Raw genomic sequence first — 22,256 nt, 5'->3', positions numbered from 1 at the left:
AGTACTCAAATGGTGTTAGGAAGGTGTCTTCTGCTGATTTTGATGAAAAAATCGGTAGGAAACAACAAAAATGGGCAACAACGACGTCGACATTGTAGCAATTGAGAGAAAATTGTTGACAAATGCGACGGTTGAACTGGCAATTCGACACCGTTTTGTCGGTTCAACTGTGGGTCAATTCAGGTTAATGGTTGAAACTGAGTTTAGAGTGTCCCTGCGACCCGAGAAGGGGCTGGTTCTCGATCAAACCGGTGAAACCGTCCAGTCTAGTCAAGGTTTTAAAACAGAGGTTGTAATGTGATGTTTAGTAAGATTTTACCTTTTGTGTGGCAATTGATGTCATTTATCGTATTATTTAGGGGGTGTTTGTGTAAGCTTATAAGCTGGTCAAACTAGCTTATAAGTTGGTCAGACTAGTTTATAAGCTCTAAAATTAAGCTGACTTGTTTATTTATAACTTTTTTGAGCTTATAAATTGAACTTATAAACAAAAAAAAACAAAAAAATTTTTTTTTTTTTTTTTTATAAGCAGTCTGTTTATAAATTAGTTTGATCAAGTATATTATCACATTATCCTTGTTTAATTTTAAATTTTCATAGTATACTCTTATTTAATGTAGTACCTTTTTTAGTCGTTTTATAATAAAATATACTTATAAACCACATTTTACCAAACACGTCAACTACTTATCAGTCACTTATAAATACTTTAACCAAACACGTAATTGCTTAAAATTTCAAATGCTTATAAGCTAATTTTAGCTTATAAGCACTTGTTGCTTATAAGCTAATTTTTATAAGCTTAGACAAACACCCTATTAATCATCCACATGTTAATTTAAAACCTAATAGCGTCACAAACTTAAAATATATAATAATATTAATATGTTTATAGAAATGTATACTTAAAATGTAAAACACATATTTTATTGGTGTAAATGTAAAGGGTTTTAATAGAGTTCGAATAAATTGTTACCAAGGTCCAAGGTTGACCTGTGTGACCATTATACAAAATTAACATCATTAATTTAAATAAATATTTTTTTTCTTACACACAATGTGTTTTAATCATATATATATATATACAATTTATATGAATTGTATTGGTTGATATAAATTATAATGGAGGCGAAGATTTAATTATAGGTTGTATTAACCAATAAGACTACAACGGTGTGTACAATTATAATTATATTAGATAAAAATGAGAAGAGGATTGAAGATGTTAGTATTGAAGACTTTGTCAGTTATGTTGGTAAAATGAATTGTGAAGTGATACTATTATATATAATTCTTTAAATGAAGATAGCACCTAAGTTTTGAAATTAATGTTTTCATATAATAAGAAATCAGTTTAGTATTTTCATTAAAAACATGTTTCTTATCTTATATTATTTTAAGGATTTTTAATCATGCTACAGTTACAAAAAAACTATAAAACCAAACAAAACACGATACAGTTAATAATCAATGTTTTAAAACCTGATCGGCCCAGTCGATTGGGCTGATTCAACCGGGACCCAGACGGTGAGCTGGGCCAAGAGAGTCTAAAAATTGAAGTCTAATGGTGGTGGTGGTTGGAGTTTTCGTCACTCAAAACGATCAAAATTTGGCAAAGGACAACAAAAAAAAATCATTTTTCGTTGTCAACAATTGACGAGTAATGAGAGGAGATAAAAGGTATGGTTTTAAAGAGGAGAGGGTGGAGGTTCCAATGGTGGTGACAACTGACAAGGGTGATTTTGGTGAAAAAACTAGCCAAAGAAAGAGGAAAGAAGGTTGGTGTCGACGCATGCTAACATGTGCTGAAAACAATGACGTGCACTGATTCAAAAATTTTGAATTATTTTTTAAGTGTCATGTCACCAGTTTGACCCATCGGTCAAACCAGTTAAACCGATCAACCCGGACCCGACTTCTTTGCTGGATTTACAACTATAATACTTGATAATTCTCATTATTTTAGTTAAATATAAATGGTATGTAGTATGTACAACTATAATACTTGATAATTCTCATGTACAAATTGCAAGTGCAATATTAGCTATTGATTGAATGTCTAAAGAAAAACGACTAGTTATACTATACAATCACATTTTTTTAATATAATCTCCCTTTCAAATAATATATTCATTTTAAATAATATGATTTGTAATTTTCATCAAATTTGACAATACTTTTCATGTATAATTAAAAAAAAAAAAAAAAAAAAAAAATTGCCCTCGGCCCCCTACTCAGAAAAGAATTCCAACAAAATAAAACCATATTCGATCAATCATTCCAAAAACGTAGCCCAGCCTCAGAGAGATGAAAGGGTAATTGAATGCGTCTCATTGCCATTGTACAGGAATCTGTTATGGACCAACTAAATATCACAAGCTTAGAAGATTTTGGAAGGAGAAAAATGGAATCCATCTACAAAATTTTAAAACAGGACAACATTCTTAATACCCAAAAACGTAATGATAATCAACTCCCTCAGTCCTCCCACCACAATCTGAAGAATTAATGACTTCCTTTCTCTGATAAGGACAAGAATGGCAAGAAAACCTCAGATATGTATTTACCTTCATCTTAACTTCTATACTCAACTCTCTGCAATGCTCGACTGATTGGTTCTTGGAAGTACTGAAGGGAGATCAAAATTGCTTCCTATTGCCAGATATGCAATCACATATGGTAAATAGATATTTAGAAGGGTAAAGAGACCAATAAAAATCAATAAAAAAGGTACCTCTGTTCGAATTGTTCGACTTCCTTGATGGGGACATGTGTTGAAATATGAGTCAAACACCTCCCGAGCATTTTTTTGCTTTTTATGAGAAAAAAAAAAACACCGACAACAACAAAAAAACTAATTAGATCAACTAGCAATAAGTTAAAGCCTTGGCATATATCAATCATAAACTAGAACTTCAAATAAAATGTTTTCTTTGCTCTATGCAATTATATCAAATCAAGCATTATGGCATAAGCATAACCTCAATGCAAAATATTTATCTGAAAGGAAGCGTAATTGTTTCTTCTGATTGTTAAAACATTTTCTTTTTCATTTGAAACATCGCATAACACTGAAAGAGTGGGGAAAAATCTCAATTAAGAAAAACACATTTTTAAAGGCATGCTGCGAATTTATCCAATTCTACCTTTAATTTGGCTATCTGAAAAAGTCATTTGCTTTCTATTATCATCTTTCTTGTCCAAGAAGACGAGACAAACATGTTTAAAAAAAGTCGTAATAAAGAAGTTGGCCAGGTAACTCAACAATTAGATTGAAATTAAAAACTATTGTGCACTGTTTTTTATTCCAATATTCTTCTTTCAAATGACATATCTACCCCTGTTGATTATGATCTGATTATTTATGCCATTTTTAAGTTCAATTTTTGTTGGGCTTCATTATTGTTAATTAATGTGTAAAGTAATACTGTATATCTATTATTTAACGCCCCTTTCCATCCACCTCTATTATATTACTTTATACGGATTATTTTGTGTATATATATATTTTTTTATTTTTAAAATACTGAGTACATATACCCACAAAAAGTACTGTACACACCCATTTTATTAAGCACAATATTATTGAAATTTTAAATATGATTTCTCTATAAACTTTGCACCAAAATTTTCAATTTACATTGAGTTTTTATTTAATTAAGCATAAATATATATTTTTATATTATAATTATAAAAATATGTATATTAAAAATCTACCTTTTGAGTTTTTAATAATATGTACGTTAAAAGTGAGTATTGAAAATATTTTTTTTATCCAATAATCAAACATTTTCAATTATCCGAAGTAACATTCTAATATTTGTCAACAACTACATACGTCATATGCTCGATCGATTTTGGATAGTACAATTGGATTATATTAGAAAGGAGAAATTGAATATATTACAATTTACACACCCATTTTAATGTAATTAAAATGAAATCATATATCGGTCAATTAGCTAATAGATATTCTAATAATATAAACATTGTTGTAATCAATATTTTTAAATTTGACCTAGGTCTTGACTCAGTCAAAGGGGTTGGTTCTCGGGTTGGGCGGTCTGACCCATTGGTCGGGTCGATGACGTTAGCATGAAAGCTAGTATGAAACTTAATAGAGATAATCTGAGAAATTCTATCAGTCCTTGCAGGTTTGAAATCCAGTAAACACACCCCTATGATTTGGCTAGGAGGCGCAAAGTGTCGCGTAGTCAATCGGTTCATCAAGTGGTAGGCGGTGATCGATGAGGGAACTCAGGTTGTGATGAACATAGTTTTGGTGTGGAGAATGAGGTGGTGCTAATGGTGGTGTCAAGTGGAATGATTGTCACCAGAAGCGATCGAAAATCAGCCTAAAGATAAGTAGTTGCGCAAACCAGCAGGTGGACGACATCAATGATCGAGGGGTGCACTTGGCTGGAGATGGTAAGGGTTTTGTCGTGGAGGTGAAAGTGAAGCCCATGGTGGTGTCAGGTAGGTTCAACGAGCTAGAATCAGACTAGATCAGCCTTGGAATGGGCAATCACTAGAATGGGAAAAGGTCATGTGAACAGTGCAAAACAGCCAAAACACGATCAATCAGGTTAGGAAAGTACTCACATGGTGTTAGGGAGGTGTTTTCTGCTGATTTTGATGAAAAATTCGGTAGGAAACAACAAAAATGGACAGCAACGACATCGACAGCAATTGAGAGAAAATGGCTAGCCTATGCGACGATTAAACTGGCAATTCAACATTGTTTCGCCGGTTCAATTCAGGTTAATGGTTGAAACTGAGTTTAGAGTGTCCCTGCGACTAGAGAAGGGGCTGGTTCCCGATCGAACTGGTAAAACCGTCCAGTTCGGTTGAGGTTTTAAAAGAGAGGTTGTAATGTGATGTTTAGTAAGATTTTACCTTTTGTGTGGCAATTGATGTCATTTATCGTATTATTTAATCATCCACATGTTAATTTAAAACCTAATAGCGTCACAAACTTAAAATATATAATAATATTAATATGTTTATAGAAATGTATACTTAAAATGTAAAACACATATTTTACGGGTGTAAATGTAAAGGGTTTGAATAGGCTAATAGAGTTTGAATAAATTGTTACCTAGGTCCAAGGTTGACCTGTGTGACCATTATACAAAATTAACATCATTAATTTAAATAAATATTTTTTTTCTTACACACAATGTGTTTTAATCACATATATAAAAATAAAATAAATAAAAATAGTAAAAATAGATATAAATTATAATGGAGGCGAAGATTTAATTATAGGTTGTATTAACCAATAAGACTACAACGGAGTGTACAATTATAATTATATTAGATAAAAATGAGAAGAGGATTGAAGATGTTAGTATTGAAGACTTGTCAGTTATGTTGGTAAAATGAATTGTGAAGTGATACTATTATATATAATTCTTTAAATGAAGATAGCACCTAAGTTTTGAAATTAATGTTTTCATATAATAAGAAATCAGTTTAGTATTTTCATTAAAAACTTTCTTATCTTATATTATTTTAAAGATTTTTAATCATGCTACAGTTACAAAAAACTATAAAACCAAACAAAACACAATACAGTTAATAATCAATGTTTTAAAACCTAGTCGGCCCAGTCGATTGGATTGATTCAACCGGGACCAGACGGTGAGCTGGGCCAAGAGAGTCTAAAAATCGAAGTCTAATGGTGGTGGTGATTGGAGTTTTTGTCACTCAAAACGGCTAGAATCTGGCAAAGGACAACCTAAAAAAATCGTTTTCTGTTGTCGATGATCGACAAGTGATGAGAGGGGATACAGAGGATGGTTTTGAAGAGGAGAGGGTGGGGGTTCCAATGGTGGTGACAAGAGTGATTTTGGGTGAAAAAATAACCAAAGAAAGAGGAAAGAAGGTTGGTGTCAATGCATGCTAACATGTGCCAAAAACAATGACGTGCTAACGTGCACGCCGATTCAAAAATTTTGAATTTTTTTTTTAAGTGACATGTCACAAGTTTGACATTTGACCCACCGGTCAACCCGTGACCTGGGTTTAGCCCCGAATTGGTTTTTAAAACATTGATTAATATATATTTTCTTAAAGAAATTACAAATACATCTTATTACCTACCCAGGCTAACTGTCACCAAAAAGATGAAGTATCAGATGATTTTAGTTAAATATAAATGGTATGTAGTATGTACAACTATAATACTTGATAATTCTCATGTACAAATTGCAAGTGCAATATTAGCTATTGATTGAATGTCTAAAGAAAAACGACTAGTTATACTATACAATCACATTTTTTTAATATAATCTCCCTTTCAAATAATATATTCATTTTAAATAATATGATTTGTAATTTTCATCAAATTTGACAACACTTTTCATGTATATTTAAAAACAAACAAAAATTTGCCCTCCGCCCCCTACTCAGAAAAGAATTCCAACAAAATAAAACCATATTCGATCAATCATTCCAAAAACGTAGCTCAGCCTCAGAGAGATGAAAGGGTAATTGAATGCGTCTCATTGCCATTGTACAGGAATCTGTTATGGACCAACTAAATATCACAAGCTTAGAAGATTTTGGAAGGAGAAAAATGAAATCCATCTACAAAATTTTAGAACAGGACAACATTCTTAATACCCAAAAACGTAATGATAATCAACTCCCTCAGTCCTCCCACCACAATCTGAAGAATTAATGACTTCCTTTCTCTGATAAGGACAAGAATGGCAAGAAAACCTCAGATATGTATTTACCTTCATCTTAACTTCTATACTCAACTCTCTGCAATGCTCGACTGATTGGTTCTTGGAAGTACTGAAGGGAGATCAAAATTGCTTCCTATTGCCAGATATGCAATCACATATGGTAAATAGATATTTAGAAGGGTAAAGAGACCAATAAAAATCAATAAAAAAGGTACCTCTGTTCGAATTGTTCGACTTCCTTGATGGGGACATGTGTTGAAATATGAGTCAAACACCTCCCGAGCATTTTTTTGCTTTTTATGAGAAAAAAAAAAACACCGACAACAACAAAAAAACTAATTAGATCAACTAGCAATAAGTTAAAGCCTTGGCATATATCAATCATAAACTAGAACTTCAAATAAAATGTTTTCTTTGCTCTATGCAATTATATCAAATCAAGCATTATGGCATAAGCATAACCTCAATGCAAAATATTTATCTGAAAGGAAGCGTAATTGTTTCTTCTGATTGTTAAAACATTTTCTTTTTCATTTGAAACATCGCATAACACTGAAAGAGTGGGGAAAAATCTCAATTAAGAAAAACACATTTTTAAAGGCATGCTGCGAATTTATCCAATTCTACCTTTAATTTGGCTATATGAAAAAGTCATTTGCTTTCTATTATCATCTTTCTTGTCCAAGAAGACGAGACAAACATGTTTAAAAAAAGTCGTAATAAAGAAGTTGGCCAGGTAACTCAACAATTAGATTGAAATTAAAAACTATTGTGCACTGTTTTTTATTCCAATCCAATAGCAAAAACTAGCCCAGGACGTTTCAGGAGGTCCAGTAACATATCAAACTCCTTAAAAAAATTACAATCACTTTCTTGGATTTGGTTTTAAGACAACAGTCTCAAATTGTAACCAAAGATGTTCTTCCTCCAAAAAATGAAAATCTAAATAAAGACACAGATTCAACATAAATGTACCTTTAAGTTATCATCTTCTTCAATACTCTCTTCTAAACCAGCAAGTCCACCAAAAGCAATCAATAGATGCCTAATAAATCATGCATTCAAGCAAATCAATGGCAACCATGAATGGATATGACATCTACATGAGTTCATCTTACTTCATGCCGAAAAGATTTCCTTAATATGGGTGCAGGTAAGAAAGATGTAGTTTGATGTTCAAAATACAATAAAATTAAGAAATAAACCTAAAAAATCTGAGATAACCCTGCATATAAAAAAAAAAAGATTGCCAAAATAGAGGTCTATGTTTCTCCAGTATTACCAAATACCTTCACCAGTCACACTGGATGATTCTAATGGAAAAGTGGCTTCTAACAATGGTTGTCCTGTCTCACCCCTGCCTAAATACTTTTAGGACAGTTTTGTTAGTTTATAGTAAAAATAGCATTCATGTGGCTCAATGTTAAGATAGAGGGATGCAATACACACAATAAGGTCATAACAGTCCATAACCTAACAGCACCTCCAATTCCAAAGCAAGCATAAATTCCTGTCAACCTCACCAATTTCCACATTCCCTTAAAAAATTAATTTTAGATCACGGATCAACAGATTTTGAGTAGCCATAATCTTGAGCTACACAATGCATGCTTTAGCTATACAATTATTTAGACAGAATGAGCAAGACAATGATGATTCAGAGTTAAACACTTAGAGAAAGTGAGGATCTACACTATGTGCAAAAGAGCAGGTATTCAAAAGGAAGTTACAATTAAGCTAAATCAAACAAAAAATATACCTGAAATTTGGCAATGTAAGTTCAGATGAATTAACCGTATCACCATGCTCTGAGGTACCAATCAGATGATCATAGCCACCCTATTGTATATATAATAGAATTTGACTGAGAAAAGACTTACTCAGCAGAAAACCATACATTGGTTTATATAGAGAAACGAATAAGTGATCATTGCATGTATACCTTATATGAGCAGTCCTTAAATACAGAACTAATATTGGAAGCATATCGCACTTTATACCCCCAATACATTCCTGTTTCTTCCTTCGGCTTGGATGCTGGGACAACCTTGCGGGGAAAATCTATATAATGAAATATAAAATCATAAACTTCATCACTTGTAGACTTGTACACACATTAAATTAACTGAAAATAAATAAGAAAATACATGATTACTAACAAAAGCATAATTATGACAATGTGTAGTTCAATTACAAATATGATTTGAGTTACAACTTTGAAAAGGTTCAAAATATTTTCTAGAGAAGCAAGCTAAAAAACAAGAAAGACAAACCATTTATTACCAGAATCCAAATTGCGGTTGGTTCCCAATGCTACAGTTACTCTTACTCCAGGTTTGAGTACTTGATCAATGAGAACATTCTGCATTTTTCAGAATTAAATCAATCAAAAGTTAAATTCTTTCTTCACCAGATTTCAAAAAGGGAAAAAAAAAAAAAATAAAATAAAAAAAAAAATCAATTTTGAAAATTAAAAATGCAAAATAGTTAGTGTAAAGAGTAGCATAACATTTGGTTCAGATAAGCTTATGCATTGAATATGATATACAGGTCACAACTCCAAAGCCATCTAAAATACAGAGAGAGAGAAACCATGGTAAGGATTACATCATATAAAGTCCTAACAAAATTAGACATGGAAAACACACCACACAGAAATCCATGACAGCTCCCTTTATGTGTGCCCCTGTGGTGCAATGGAGGGGAAGCAGAGTGGAGACTGATATTATTAAGGTGATACAACTCTCGTCCACCCAAAAAAAAATCTCTAGAGGCAGTGTAATTTAAAGTAATAACTTCAAGATACCAAGTAAATTAAAGTATTGCCCAATTAAATTGGCATGAACTCTTATAAAAAAAAAAACTGGCATTACCAGCAATTTAATTAGGATAAAAGTCCGCATTGAGAACATAAGCTTCAGGATTAGAGATCAAGACAGAGGTTAAGGCCCATAACAGCAAGAAACACATTAAGATAGAGGTTAAGGCATAAAATTGAAAGGATGAAACATGTATGAGCATATCATTTGTTTGTCAAAGCTACTCCATTTGCAACCAAGTGTGAGGGACTTGAGTGATGAGATGAAATATTTGCACTGCAATATTTTTATGTCTCAGTTTCTATATATATATATATATAAAAGAAGAGGGAAACAAGCAATGTATTGTTTCTTGACAGCCATCAGCAACTGTTTCTGTTAATGCCAAACAACTCCCCATGCTATCAGGAAAAAAGGGTAATCTATGAATCACTGACAATGATACATAGGAAGCTTTAGAATAATCATGTGGAGACAAAATGCAATAATACCTTATTCAAACCCACATCTACTAGTGTTCCTCCAGAGTTTGGCACTCTTTCTTTTAGTGTGACACCTACAAAGTTATCACAATGTATCAAAAAGTTGGCTATAGCTTTAAAAGGTGGATCCTTATGAACCAACATATAGTAAATTGTTTAAGGAAAGCTATCCAAAACTCTTATAAAAAGAAAAAGGGTAAATGTTGTCAGAAGTCTCCTATAGAGTTACAATGCATGTGTATACCACACATCACAACAAGGCAGCAATTTTACATTCACAATACACAATATTGAGCAATAAAGTCATTCTTAGACAAAAATAAAATTGTAACATGCGTGGCTAACACACTGATTCCTAGATATGAACTAGAGATAAAAACAAAACAAAATTAAGAAAAATTACAAATAAAATGCAAATCAAGCAAGGCAAACTTTAGAAGGAAAATGAATACCCTCCCGGAATGGTGCCCACTCATGTTTTCGCAAATGATGTGGAGCATCAAGTGGGGGTAGCATACCCTGTTAAAACACAAGATACAAAATCCTTTAACTTACAACAAACCAAGAATCACCAAAACAAATGCACCGTGGAAAAAATCACCAACTTGCAAAAAACTTACAACTCACCACAAATCTTAGGCTGCTATGCATCGGAAAGAGAGCTTTTCTCAAATACTGTGGTGTTTCGAGATACTGTAAGATTCTAAAAAGAAAAGCTGCCCCACTTTCATTTTCATCCGAATTATTAACAGCCGGATCTTTCTCTAAGTTGCTTTTATTATCAAATACCACCACCTATTTTCAAAATAACGAGTACTTATATAACACTTCTCCATTACTATTAACAACAAATTATCAAAACAAACATCAAAACGAGGTCAAATAATAAACTTAACACCTAACAGAAAGCCAAAATGCTAAACAAAACTTGAAATAGATATTCCTCTTTTGAACTTAACTGCAGTAAAACGAATAAATAGTAAATGAAGTAAAAACATAGTCAGAGACCTCATCAATTCGGAAAATCGTGGCGGCACGAGCAATCTGACTAGCCAACTGCCAATAACAAAAAGAGCAAAAAACACATAAAACTAAATATAAAATATCACACCAGCAAAAGAAAATGAAAATTTAAATGGAAAGAGAAATTACTCGGGTGGCGAGTTCGACAGACTGAGCATTGTCAATGATGGAACCAGGCACGGCTATGCTGACAGTAGGTAGTTCGTTTGATGCGTCGTCGTTTTGGTGGTCTCTCTTCTTCTTCTTCTTCTTCTTTTTCATTTTGTTGTTGGAGAGATCGAGCTCATTTTGAGGTTCATGATTTTCTGATGTGGTATGTGGTTCTGCCTCTAATTCGGCTCTCTTCTTCTTCTTCCCCATTTCTGTGTCTAAATTTCTAACTAAAAGAAGCGCGCTTTTTACAAGGGTTTTGTAATGTGCGCTTTAGTGGTTTTTAAAGTAGTGAAATGCGTATTTCCAAATCCTAATTTATGACAAATGAAATTTACTTTTATAAGTGAATTTAGTTAAATTGTATAATTTACTTACTATTTACTACGCGAATTACCTTCATTATGAAGGAAATAAAATTTTGATTTGTACATAAAACAGTTGGTAATAAGAAAGTTGAAATGTCATAATTAATCATTTCATGTTAAAAATTAGGTTTTACAACTAATAAACTCAACCAAATGGCAAAGCTAATTGCACAAGTAACGAATGAATGCATTTCTTTCCATTTTCCTTTTCCTTGTTGCAGTTACTAATAATATATCAGCTCACAAGGTTGAAAATTTTCCAAAATTGAGGCATCCAATCCGCACATCTTCCACTGTATTCGCAGAATTTGCATCATCGATGAAACATATCAACTGATATATTGATGGGGGATCATCATCAAATGGCCCAGCTGCCGCAAAACATCTAAAAGCTACCTTCTATCTCTACAAGACTTGCACCAAATTCTACCTAACCTGAAGGTGCTATGCTAACTGAGTGGGTATGGTAATGGCACCACTTGAACCAAGAAAAAACACAGAAATGAAGTTAACTTTCTAAGGAAAATAATCATGATTGTACACTAAAAAACTTTATGATTTTATATTATGAATCAACTTTACAAGACTTTCTAAATGTGCTGTCAAAATCTAAGAAAATTATAGAGGTGTTATCCTTTGTTCGCAGTGTTCTTGCCTCACTCAACATAACATTAGCAATCTTCTCCGCTGAATTTTTTACTTTTTCTGCCGAGTATTTCTCCCTCGTCTGCCAACTCAAACGGAAATAATTTTATTTTTGGTCAATTTGCATTAAGGATACGATTGATCCAGAAAAATTAACAAATATTGAGTAAATATATGAAATAATTTATTACCTGAAGGACTAGCTGAATTGCCTTCTTAAAGCTGATGACATCCCAAAATCCATCACTGAAATATTGACAGAATCCAGAGGAATTGAGGGGAAAAAAAATATTGATGGAAAACTGAAAATACACAGATAAGAGGCAATAAAAGTAATGGGGCTTATCCATAAAAAAAAGTACAATGAAACATGGCGTCTTGGCAGCTCAAATATCCAAAACGAGGCCCATAATCCATCAGATAACATCAATCAAACCAGGCACAATATACAAAAGAAAATAAATATGAAGGCATTAAGTAAAAAAAAAAAAAAAGGAATATATTTCTAAAAAAAAGAGTTGAAAGACAGTGACCCATAGAAAAATCACCTAGCCAAAATAGCAAAGTCCCTGCTTGCTTGATCAATATGCACAACTTGACTTATATAGGGCTCTGAACTGAAGCGGACCTCCTGCTGTTTCAGAAATTTGTCTCCAAGCATTCGAGCAAGGTTTAAGCCTAAATCAGAAGGAAATTGTTGGTGCTCATCTAAATCCATTAAATGAGGCAATTAACTAATTAATCGAACCAATTATATGCCTACCACATAATCTTGTTTCCCCGTCTTTCAATGGTTCTCCTGTTTTGTTGATTCGGAGCCTTTCAGAATTACTAGTAATCCGATGGTCTTCTGTCATCTTAATCTGCTTCCCATCAACACTGCAACAATAAAATCATATTCAGCGATAAACAAGTGATAATTACAGTTGCAAAAAGCAGAACTTCAATTCAAGTAAACTAAAAGGACTACCAAACTGATTGAATTCTGTTGAAAAAAAGATGACACTGATTAAATAAGACACAGGTAGCTACACTAATATGACAATTGCACGGCTAGCATTGAATTAGTACTACAACAGTCAGTATTCATAAAAACCTCAACGTTCTGATATCATAATCAGATAAAACTGTGAAGATGAAAAACTGCCAATGATTAACAAGATTTAACATCGATAAATATTGATATGCTACAACAGCTTTGTACTATATTCGGAAAGGTTCAGAGGCCACTAAAATGGAAATCCATAAGTTTTAGGGTTTAAATACCCTTAAAATTAAAGAAATAGTAAAAGAATAGTACTACTTACAAAGTTTGTATACAAAGTATACAAGTAATGTGGCATTACCTATTAATTGACATATCATTTATCTTCATTCAATGAGTTTACATTTTCACCTTCCCAATCATGATGTAACATATCACTTTATATACAACATTTTGTGTACACACTCTGTAAGAGTAGTATTATTCATAGTAAAAGTAAATCTTCCACGAATGATAATATTTTTTGAAAATTATTTATGTCTGCTAAAAGAATGTACATTAGATTTTGCTACGTAAAAAGAAAATGGCAAAACTAATTCCATTAGCATAATGAAAATCCTCCTTTAAAGAAAGGAAAAAAATAAAAAAACCTAAGTTAACTAGCTTTCCTGTCATTAAGTCATCTGGGATGCACCACAGGATTTCATGATATGAACTATTTAGCTTACAGCATAAATTTTATAATATAACTCCCTAGATATCCTATGAATGAATTAAAAAAACAAAAAGAAAAGAAAAAAACATAAACACATACTTCATTACACAAGCAGAATCCCCAACATTTGCACATTGCGCAANAAAAAAACCTAAGTTAACTAGCTTTCCTGTCATTAAGTCATCTGGGATGCACCACAGGATTTCATGATATGAACTATTTAGCTTACAGCATAAATTTTATAATATAACTCCCTAGATATCCTATGAATGAATTAAAAAAACAAAAAGAAAAGAAAAAAACATAAACACATACTTCATTACACAAGCAGAATCCCCAACATTTGCACATTGCGCAAAGAAATTTTCATCACCATCAGTCCAAACCAGAAGTAATGTTGCAGTACAACCCTGCAAGGAATCAATTATTACAACATGCAAACCACGGCTTTTATACCATTACAGCAGAAGCAAAGATAAAGAGAAGATGAAATTGTAAAGTGAAATTTTCACAATTTGTCATACATCCACTGTTTGAATCTGTGACCAGTCACTAGAATGTTTATATGCCAAGTTACCACAAAAACACCAGAAAGGGACAGGCAACATGCAATAGATTCTACAGAAAGTGCTCCTTTCACAAAGAATATTCAGAATCAAGTTGGAAAAACACTAGAAGAAGTCTATCAGGTTGATAAAAAAATTCCAAAAATCAATCACCAATCTCAAGTACCGGGTTAAGAATCATGACCACTAAAAAATTCACTCAAATTTCAAATTATAGCCTGTTTGTTTACGCTATCCATTCACTCTGATACATTTCCATTGGTTGTCAAATTGTAACACAGATACACACATTAAATGATGTAATAGAACCCAACACATAAGAAAAGACAGTTAATACAGCATACTAGTTCCTCTCTTGCAGGGAAATATTCCAGGGTTTGAATAACTAACAGAAGTAACATACCAATAAAGTATAAAACTACATAATTACCATATTAGAAAAGCAAACAGACATTTCAATACATAAGCCAAAGTTTTCAATATCAACTTACACCAAATTCATGTAATAGGTGGAGGGGAAAGAAAATAAATGAAACCAAGCAGGATAAAAACCTCATAATAATGATTCATGGATGCTTCTGTTTGAGAAAATGCATCCCTAAGAACATCTGAAGCATCACATAGTGCCAAAACCCTCTCTCTTTTATGCGAATCCGATAATATATCAGCCACCATTTTAGGAAGAGTTCTGAAGAACAAATTATGGTAAGTAAATACTAGAGTTGAAGGCTCAAAAATCAATACCACAATGAATAAGGGGAGAACATAACTGATCTACTGATTACTACATGTAGCTTAATCAAAATGTAAATACTTGGAAAGCATGATTAAGATGAAACAAAGCGAAAAGAAATTTGTATTAAGTGCCAAAGGGGTTTTGTGAAAATCAATTCTTCAAACAACTCAACTTTGAACTTGACCATACTGAACCATACAAAGTCACAGAATCAGATCATTTCTATTGCCGGGTGTCATGGAATCAAATCAGTTTAGGTTGTTTACAAACATGTTGTTAAATGTTTGTATTCATAGAAACAAATGCATAGACCATATAATTCAGCAAATACTGTGAACTGCGGATATCACTTCCATATTTTAGTCCAGTAGATATATACTAGTATCTTCATTATTTATCTCTCCCTCAAAATCAAAATTTTAGTTGTAAAGCAGCTCAAGCACAAAAACATCCATGGTTATCATCCTTTTTGGATGCAAGGATAACTTTCATCTTGTCTTCCTTGTTTCCTCAATTGTATACACCCCAAAATACAATTCCCCCATCTAATTACCTCCAGTACTAAACTTATGAAAATGTCCACAAAAAGTGTGTATATATATATAGACACATACACATAGCCAGTCTTAGGTATGGGCATTTACATTTTAAAAAATGAGGACCTTGCTCGCTAGCAATATTAAACAATTTGTTACTGCCAGCTAATGGAGGCATGTGTATATATAGAGCAAGATAGCAGACAAAGAATCAAATAGAAATACATACTCGCTAGCAGATTTGGCAGCTGCTGCACCACCATGTCCATCACAAATACCAAATAACCCAAACTGCGAAGTAAGCAGTTAGATAATAATGTAAGCCTTTCATGAATATACATATATTTACTAAAAATAAATAAACTCTAACAAACCCGATCAACCCCAGGAAGAGGCCAGTGATAATAGCACACATCTTCCATTGGAAGTTTCTTTGCTCCCCGTCGCAAAGCCATGGCATCTGATGCCACACCAACTCCAAAAGGAACCTGAGCCTCAGTTTGGGATGTGATTTGTACCTGCCACCAAAAAGAATTACATATTGGGTAAAAACATAGGAACGTAGCAGATGCAACTTCATAAATTTTACAAATTAAGAATTAAATGTACTAATTCAAATTATAGCCAAATAAGCAATTAAGAGTACAGAATATAGAAAAGTAAATCATGTCATAAAATACTGAATCTCTAAATTTGTTTTTGCTGCTAGATGATTTCTTATTAGTGGTAAAAAATCCATAACATTGTGTTCATTTCAGATGCCATATAAATGTAAATTTTTTAATCTTATCTATGTGCTCTTAAAGCATGGTAATGAAAGAAGACCAAACAAGTTACTTAAAATTGAAAAGAAATAAAAGAACATACAAGGATTGTTTCGTCTCATTGAAATTGTTATGCACTTCAATGATTATCCTGTTCCGCAAACCCATGAATGTTTTCCAGAAAAAGTATCATATATTGGCTAGGAATTCAGAATAGGATCCTGGAGAGTACACAGATCTAACTACACAATTTCCCAAACTTGAATTTCTATATCCATAAGAATACTGTCAATGTATGGAGATGCCAAAAAACTTTACCAACTACAAAATGCATGAATTTTTTGACAAAATCTATTGACTTACATATATATTTGAAGTCAAGCCAAGAGTAATTATGTCTCCATTAGCAATCTCAATTGGAGCACCCCAATGTCTACTTCCTGTATCAGGATGGTTAATTGACTGCGAATTCAATAGAGTTCCATTTAGACTACCCATGTCCACCAGCTCCCATTTCAATGTCTGAAACCAACACAACATGTCTATTATACCAATCAACCATGTACATAGCACAATCCAAATGCAGATCAGAATGGAACACTTAATGAACTTTACATTTGAATTCCAGTTTATCAATGCATGCTTCCCGGACACCTCAGAATCTTTCAGTAACAAGTCACTAGGAGAAACTCTTCCAAGAGTCAGTGGCAGCCTAGAAGCATTTGATGACTGTACAGAACAACGAACCCCACAAGAAGGACCGGATATAACCTCCAAGGAGAGGCAGCTTCCTGCACTTCTAACAGAAAGATATGATGACATGCTTTACACATTCAGCCACATGCAATGGCATGTAAACAATTAAACTCTTCATATAAGTGAACGGAAAAAGAAATTACTTTGATCTGCAATAGCCTTGGGTACATACTCTTGAACCTTATCATTACCTACAACTAACTTCAGATTAGGACTTAAATCTTCCTGTCTCTGTTTTTGCCATTCTGCTAACTGTTCTGTGGCAATTGGCCTCTTAAGTGTCTGGCCAACCAAAAGATCCTCTGAAGTATCAGAAATTAAATCTAGAACCACGCTATCACCTGGAAGAAGTAAATAATTAAAATATGATTATACTAATAACACATACAGAAGCTAAAGCATAACAATTAATTGAAAATATGTACATGCAAAAATGACATGAAAATTTTCAAAACCTTGATTTACAATGGGAGATGCAGAGGGAAGCCTCTGTTTATGAACAAGTCCATGTGTTCGAGNGTCATAAAATACTGAATCTCTAAATTTGTTTTTGCTGCTAGATGATTTCTTATTAGTGGTAAAAAATCCATAACATTGTGTTCATTTCAGATGCCATATAAATGTAAATTTTTTAATCTTATCTATGTGCTCTTAAAGCATGGTAATGAAAGAAGACCAAACAAGTTACTTAAAATTGAAAAGAAATAAAAGAACATACAAGGATTGTTTCGTCTCATTGAAATTGTTATGCACTTCAATGATTATCCTGTTCCGCAAACCCATGAATGTTTTCCAGAAAAAGTATCATATATTGGCTAGGAATTCAGAATAGGATCCTGGAGAGTACACAGATCTAACTACACAATTTCCCAAACTTGAATTTCTATATCCATCAGAATACTGTCAAAGTATGGAGATGCCAAAAAACTTAACCAACTACAAAATGCATGAATTTTTTGACAAAATCCATTGACTTACATATATATTTGAAGTCAAGCCAAGAGTAATTATGTCTCCATTAGCAATCTCAATTGGAGCACCCCAATGTCTACTTCCTGTATCAGGATGGTTAATTGACTGCGAATTCAATAGAGTTCCATTTAGACTACCCATGTCCACCAGCTCCCATTTCAATGTCTGAAACCAACACAACATGTCTATTATACCAATCAACCATGTACATAGCACAATCCAAATGCAGATCAGAATGGAACACTTAATGAACTTTACATTTGAATTCCAGTTTATCAATGCATGCTTCCCGGACACCTCAGAATCTTTCAGTAACAAGTCACTAGGAGAAACTCTTCCAAGAGTCAGTGGCAGCCTAGAAGCATTTGATGACTGTACAGAACAACGAACCCCACAAGAAGGACCGGATATAACCTCCAAGGAGAGGCAGCTTCCTGCACTTCTAACAGAAAGATATGATGACATGCTTTACACATTCAGCCACATGCAATGGCATGTAAACAATTAAACTCTTCATATAAGTGAACGGAAAAAGAAATTACTTTGATCTGCAATAGCCTTGGGTACATACTCTTGAACCTTATCATTACCTACAACTAACTTCAGATTAGGACTTAAATCTTCCTGTCTCTGTTTTTGCCATTCTGCTAACTGTTCTGTGGCAATTGGCCTCTTAAGTGTCTGGCCAACCAAAAGATCCTCTGAAGTATCAGAAATTAAATCTAGAACCACGCTATCACCTGGAAGAAGTAAATAATTAAAATATGATTATACTAATAACACATACAGAAGCTAAAGCATAACAATTAATTGAAAATATGTACATGCAAAAATGACATGAAAATTTTCAAAACCTTGATTTACAATGGGAGATGCAGAGGGAAGCCTCTGTTTATGAACAAGTCCATGTGTTCGAGGAGAGCGCAAAAACCCTTCATTTTGATAGCAAGCTCCCTCTAGATCATAAGTTCTGACAAAATCATTGCTTTGATCTAGAACCACAGCCTCATCATCTGGTACGAGGGGCCTCTCTAGTTCATCAGTCTACAACAAATGTGCCACATGCGAAGAAAATGAAGACGATGAGAAAGTTAAACTGCAAATAATATGCCTAAAGAAACATAATCAATCTGAAATTGTAGCATTCTGGAATTCTCACTAACATGAAGTGAAATCAGCACAATCATCCACAATATCACCAACACGAATCTCTATATTTACATAAACAAACATGCTATAACATCATCATGTCCAACTCTAAACCAAATGACAAAATCTTAAGCTCAAAGACATATTTCAAGAAACCAAATGCTGCAAAAAGCTTCCAATCAACATTTGACCCACTAGATTTGCTATAGGAGTCAGTGAAAACTAGTTTGAATCAAAACTCACATGCAGGAACACACACAATCACCTACAAGCTACGTGCAACAATAGGTTGTGGCGTTGGATAAGAAGTTACCTATCCCTAATGTCAAAGTAGAATTTCCATTGGTGTAAAAATCCAGTAACAGTTTCTGATTTCTTACAACCAAAGTCATTTAAAGCGTTCAATGTATCAATGTTACATTTATATAGTCTCTACCTTACAAAAAGATGAAAGCATCACATCATTCAAAAGAGTAATAGTAAAGAGCTACCATCAGAAAAATGAAACGAGAATTCATTTCATAAATTATATAAATTCAAGTATTAGCATTTACCACTCCTATATCCCTCCATTTCAGTACTTCTGAGATTCAACAAGTTAAAAAAAAAAAAAAAAAAAAAAATACTCTAAAAGAATTCATATTAAAAACGTTCACAGTATCTGAAACGAGTAAAATGCATTCAACAAAATCCATTCCAAAGCGCAGCTAAAGCACCAATTGAGCAATCAATTTATCACAATCAATGACTAAAACAAGATTAAGGGAACTAAAACGACAACCCTGAATAGAAGCACAATACAATTTAAAACTCCACTGATCAGGCGCCACAAAACCAAAACTGAAACCCTCATGGTACATTTCCAACTAAATTCACCAACAAAGCAAAATAAAAATAAAAAAATCAAAACCAAATCTGAGAAACCAAAGCCGTTGATCATAATATAAAACAAATTAAAAAGAACCTTAACGATGGCGCGAGAGCGAGAAGAAGAGACAAAGAAGCGCCAAGGTTTACAGGCGAACAATATGAGAATAAGGATCAGAATCAACATAAGGACAATGGCGAGAACGACAATGATCTCTTGTATCGCCATCGTCGTCGCTACTCTCTCTCACAGAGGAGAAATTTCAGATTGGGTCACGATTTGCGAGAACCTCGCTTTGAAATGGTCGCACCATTATTATTATTATTTTTTTTCTCAATTTTAAAATCTTATATATATATTAATTTAATTAAGTCAATTTTATTTTTCAGATACCTTATTATATAGTTTTATGACATAATACTATAGAATACGTCTCTACCTATACATGTCACACTTGTCATGCATGCATGTATATCTTAATGTAACTGTAAGTCTGTAAGGAGTAAGGACTGAAATCGGAGGAACATGTACATGAGAACATGACATTAGCAATCGATCGGGTGGGACTTGGGAGGGATATTCTAGACCTTTTGGTTTTATTTTATTTTTTGGGGTATTTTGTTTGGAATCGGATTTGAACTAATGGATTGGATAAGATTGATTTTAATGGGCCTAAACTCTTTGTAAAGTTGGGTTTTGAGGCCAATAATTTCTTTAGGTATACAAAATGTTCATAGATTATGAATGTTGTTTTTATTTAAGGAAATATTGTTTCTATTTTTATTTTTTTTGGTAATTGAGGTACCCAAGCCCACATTGAAGTCTGCCTGATTCTCAGGGTCACAAAACACCCAATAAACCCAATGAGCTAAGGTAATTGTATAATTATGTGGTAGGTATATCTTCTACGACTCGAACACAAGACCCATTAGGTATAACTAACCCCAATGGCTAAAGCGGTTTTATCATTCGGCTACAAGGGAAGAGATAAATATTGTTTCTTTTAATAGATTATGAATAAAATTCCTTAATGGTAATATAACATTTATTGTTTTAAATTTCATATAGAATAATACTACACCAACAACCCTCTCTCACAACCCTGACGTAGCAACTTGTAATTAGCCAGTTCACAATGAGTCCTACATGTGTCCCACTAATTAATTGCGAGCTGATTTTTTACTTCTCTAAATGGTAAAGTGAAATTTATTACTTACCATTTTGTTTAGGACACACTTAAAAGAATACCCATAATATATAAGAAATTGTTTGTTCAAGAAGATGTGCTATTATAGTAATGAACCAATGTCTTCACTAAAAAAATAACCATAAAAAGAATGAATAAATAAAAATATAGATAAAATGTGTTGAATATTGTATATAAATTTGTGTATACAAAACGATTCGGTATGAAACAAAATATATATAAAACTTTAACTTAACTAATAAATGCTTGTGAATAGAAGAAACCGTTCTTAGCACTCTTCATGATACGTTAATAATAGTGATAAGTATACTTTGTACGTATAAAATTAACAGATTAATAACGGTAAAGAACGATACCGAAATAAATTAAAATTTAAATGCAAAAATAAAATATAATGATGCATATGCACAAATGAGTAAGCTCTCAAGTGCCAATCAACTAACAATTACACATACTAACAGAAGAAACATTTGAAGATGTGGAACTTGCAAAATATCAGAAATCATATTATAAATATGTAAAAATCCAAAATATGTATGTAAAACTTTAATGCTTTGAGAATAAATTTAGTGTTTTCTAAAAGTAAAATTACTATAATTTCTATGAATTTAATTAACAAAAAAAAAAAAAAAAAAAAAACCCAAAGTTTTTATATTATTTGTTCATACCGGATAAAAAGGATCCATGTATAAGCTTTCGGCTCTCGTCATTCCTTTAAAAGTTTGATTTTTGGTGATGGGGAACTCCATGCAGAATTTCTGTCAACCTAAACGCAATATTTTAATGAAAACAAAAATATATATTTAAATTAACAGAAAGA

General features: G+C 32.8%; 2 protein-coding genes across 5 annotated transcripts; both read right to left on the bottom strand.

The window, feature by feature from the left end:
- Positions 1-6,401: 6,401 nt before the first annotated feature.
- LOC116135014 (putative methyltransferase C9orf114) lies at positions 6,402-11,489 on the bottom strand. Of its 3 annotated transcripts, none has more exons than XM_031420713.1 (12): positions 11,149-11,489; positions 11,005-11,052; positions 10,624-10,791; positions 10,449-10,515; positions 10,006-10,070; positions 8,979-9,057; positions 8,638-8,756; positions 8,455-8,534; positions 7,671-7,740; positions 6,911-6,988; positions 6,744-6,828; positions 6,402-6,527 (listed from the first exon to the last, which is right to left on the bottom strand). In XM_031420713.1, the coding sequence occupies exons 1-11, from the start codon at positions 11,377-11,379 to the stop codon at positions 6,751-6,753; spliced, it is 1,083 nt and encodes a 360-aa protein (XP_031276573.1). In that variant the 5' UTR covers positions 11,380-11,489; the 3' UTR covers positions 6,402-6,527; positions 6,744-6,750. The 3 variants fall into 3 exon arrangements, with proteins under 3 accessions (XP_031276573.1, XP_031276574.1, XP_031276572.1); XM_031420714.1 differs by lacking the exon at positions 6,402-6,527 and adding an exon at positions 6,573-6,591; XM_031420712.1 differs by lacking the exon at positions 6,402-6,527 and having other exon boundaries at positions 6,612-6,828; positions 11,149-11,487.
- A 159-nt stretch (positions 11,490-11,648) lies between these two features.
- LOC116135013 (protein phosphatase 2C 70) lies at positions 11,649-20,557 on the bottom strand. Of its 2 annotated transcripts, XM_031420711.1 has the most exons (14): positions 20,326-20,557; positions 19,121-19,256; positions 17,696-17,749; positions 17,384-17,581; positions 17,100-17,275; positions 16,848-17,006; positions 16,095-16,238; positions 15,950-16,011; positions 15,001-15,136; positions 14,198-14,292; positions 12,946-13,061; positions 12,731-12,860; positions 12,374-12,428; positions 11,649-12,264 (listed from the first exon to the last, which is right to left on the bottom strand). In XM_031420711.1, exons 1-14 carry the CDS (start codon positions 20,455-20,457, stop codon positions 12,103-12,105), a joined length of 1,755 nt encoding a protein of 584 aa, XP_031276571.1. In that variant the 5' UTR covers positions 20,458-20,557; the 3' UTR covers positions 11,649-12,102. The 2 variants fall into 2 exon arrangements, with proteins under 2 accessions (XP_031276571.1, XP_031276570.1); XM_031420710.1 differs by lacking the exons at positions 16,848-17,006; positions 17,100-17,275; positions 17,384-17,581; positions 17,696-17,749 and adding exons at positions 18,219-18,377; positions 18,471-18,646; positions 18,755-18,952 and having other exon boundaries at positions 11,650-12,264; positions 19,067-19,256.
- Positions 20,558-22,256: the final 1,699 nt, after the last annotated feature.

Source organism: Pistacia vera, unplaced genomic scaffold, assembly GCF_008641045.1.
Source record: "Pistacia vera cultivar Batoury unplaced genomic scaffold, PisVer_v2 Contig293, whole genome shotgun sequence".
Classification (NCBI taxonomy): domain Eukaryota; kingdom Viridiplantae; phylum Streptophyta; class Magnoliopsida; order Sapindales; family Anacardiaceae; genus Pistacia; species Pistacia vera.
Note: the sequence above shows the minus strand (reverse complement) of the source record. Positions and strands in the feature narration are given on the sequence as shown.

What these genes read in the sequence shown, in the direction of transcription:
- LOC116135014 (XM_031420713.1), bottom strand. Translation starts at nt 11,379, where the DNA reads ATGGGGAAGAAGAAGAAGAGAGCCGAATTAGAGGCAGAACCACATACC. An exon ending in CTGTCGAACTCGCCACCCGA is followed by an intron (nt 11,053 to 11,148) that starts GTAATTTCTCTT and finishes TGTTATTGGCAG; the next exon opens with TTGGCTAGTCAGATTGCTCG. An exon ending in GTCGAACAATTCGAACAGAG is followed by an intron (nt 6,829 to 6,910) that starts GTACCTTTTTTA and finishes ATCTGGCAATAG; the next exon opens with GAAGCAATTTTGATCTCCCT.
- LOC116135013 (XM_031420711.1), bottom strand. Translation starts at nt 20,457, where the DNA reads ATGGCGATACAAGAGATCATTGTCGTTCTCGCCATTGTCCTTATGTTG. An exon ending in CAAGGCTATTGCAGATCAAA is followed by an intron (nt 17,276 to 17,383) that starts GTAATTTCTTTT and finishes TTAGAAGTGCAG; the next exon opens with GAAGCTGCCTCTCCTTGGAG. An exon ending in CTCTTCCTGGGGTTGATCGG is followed by an intron (nt 16,012 to 16,094) that starts GTTTGTTAGAGT and finishes CTTACTTCGCAG; the next exon opens with TTTGGGTTATTTGGTATTTG.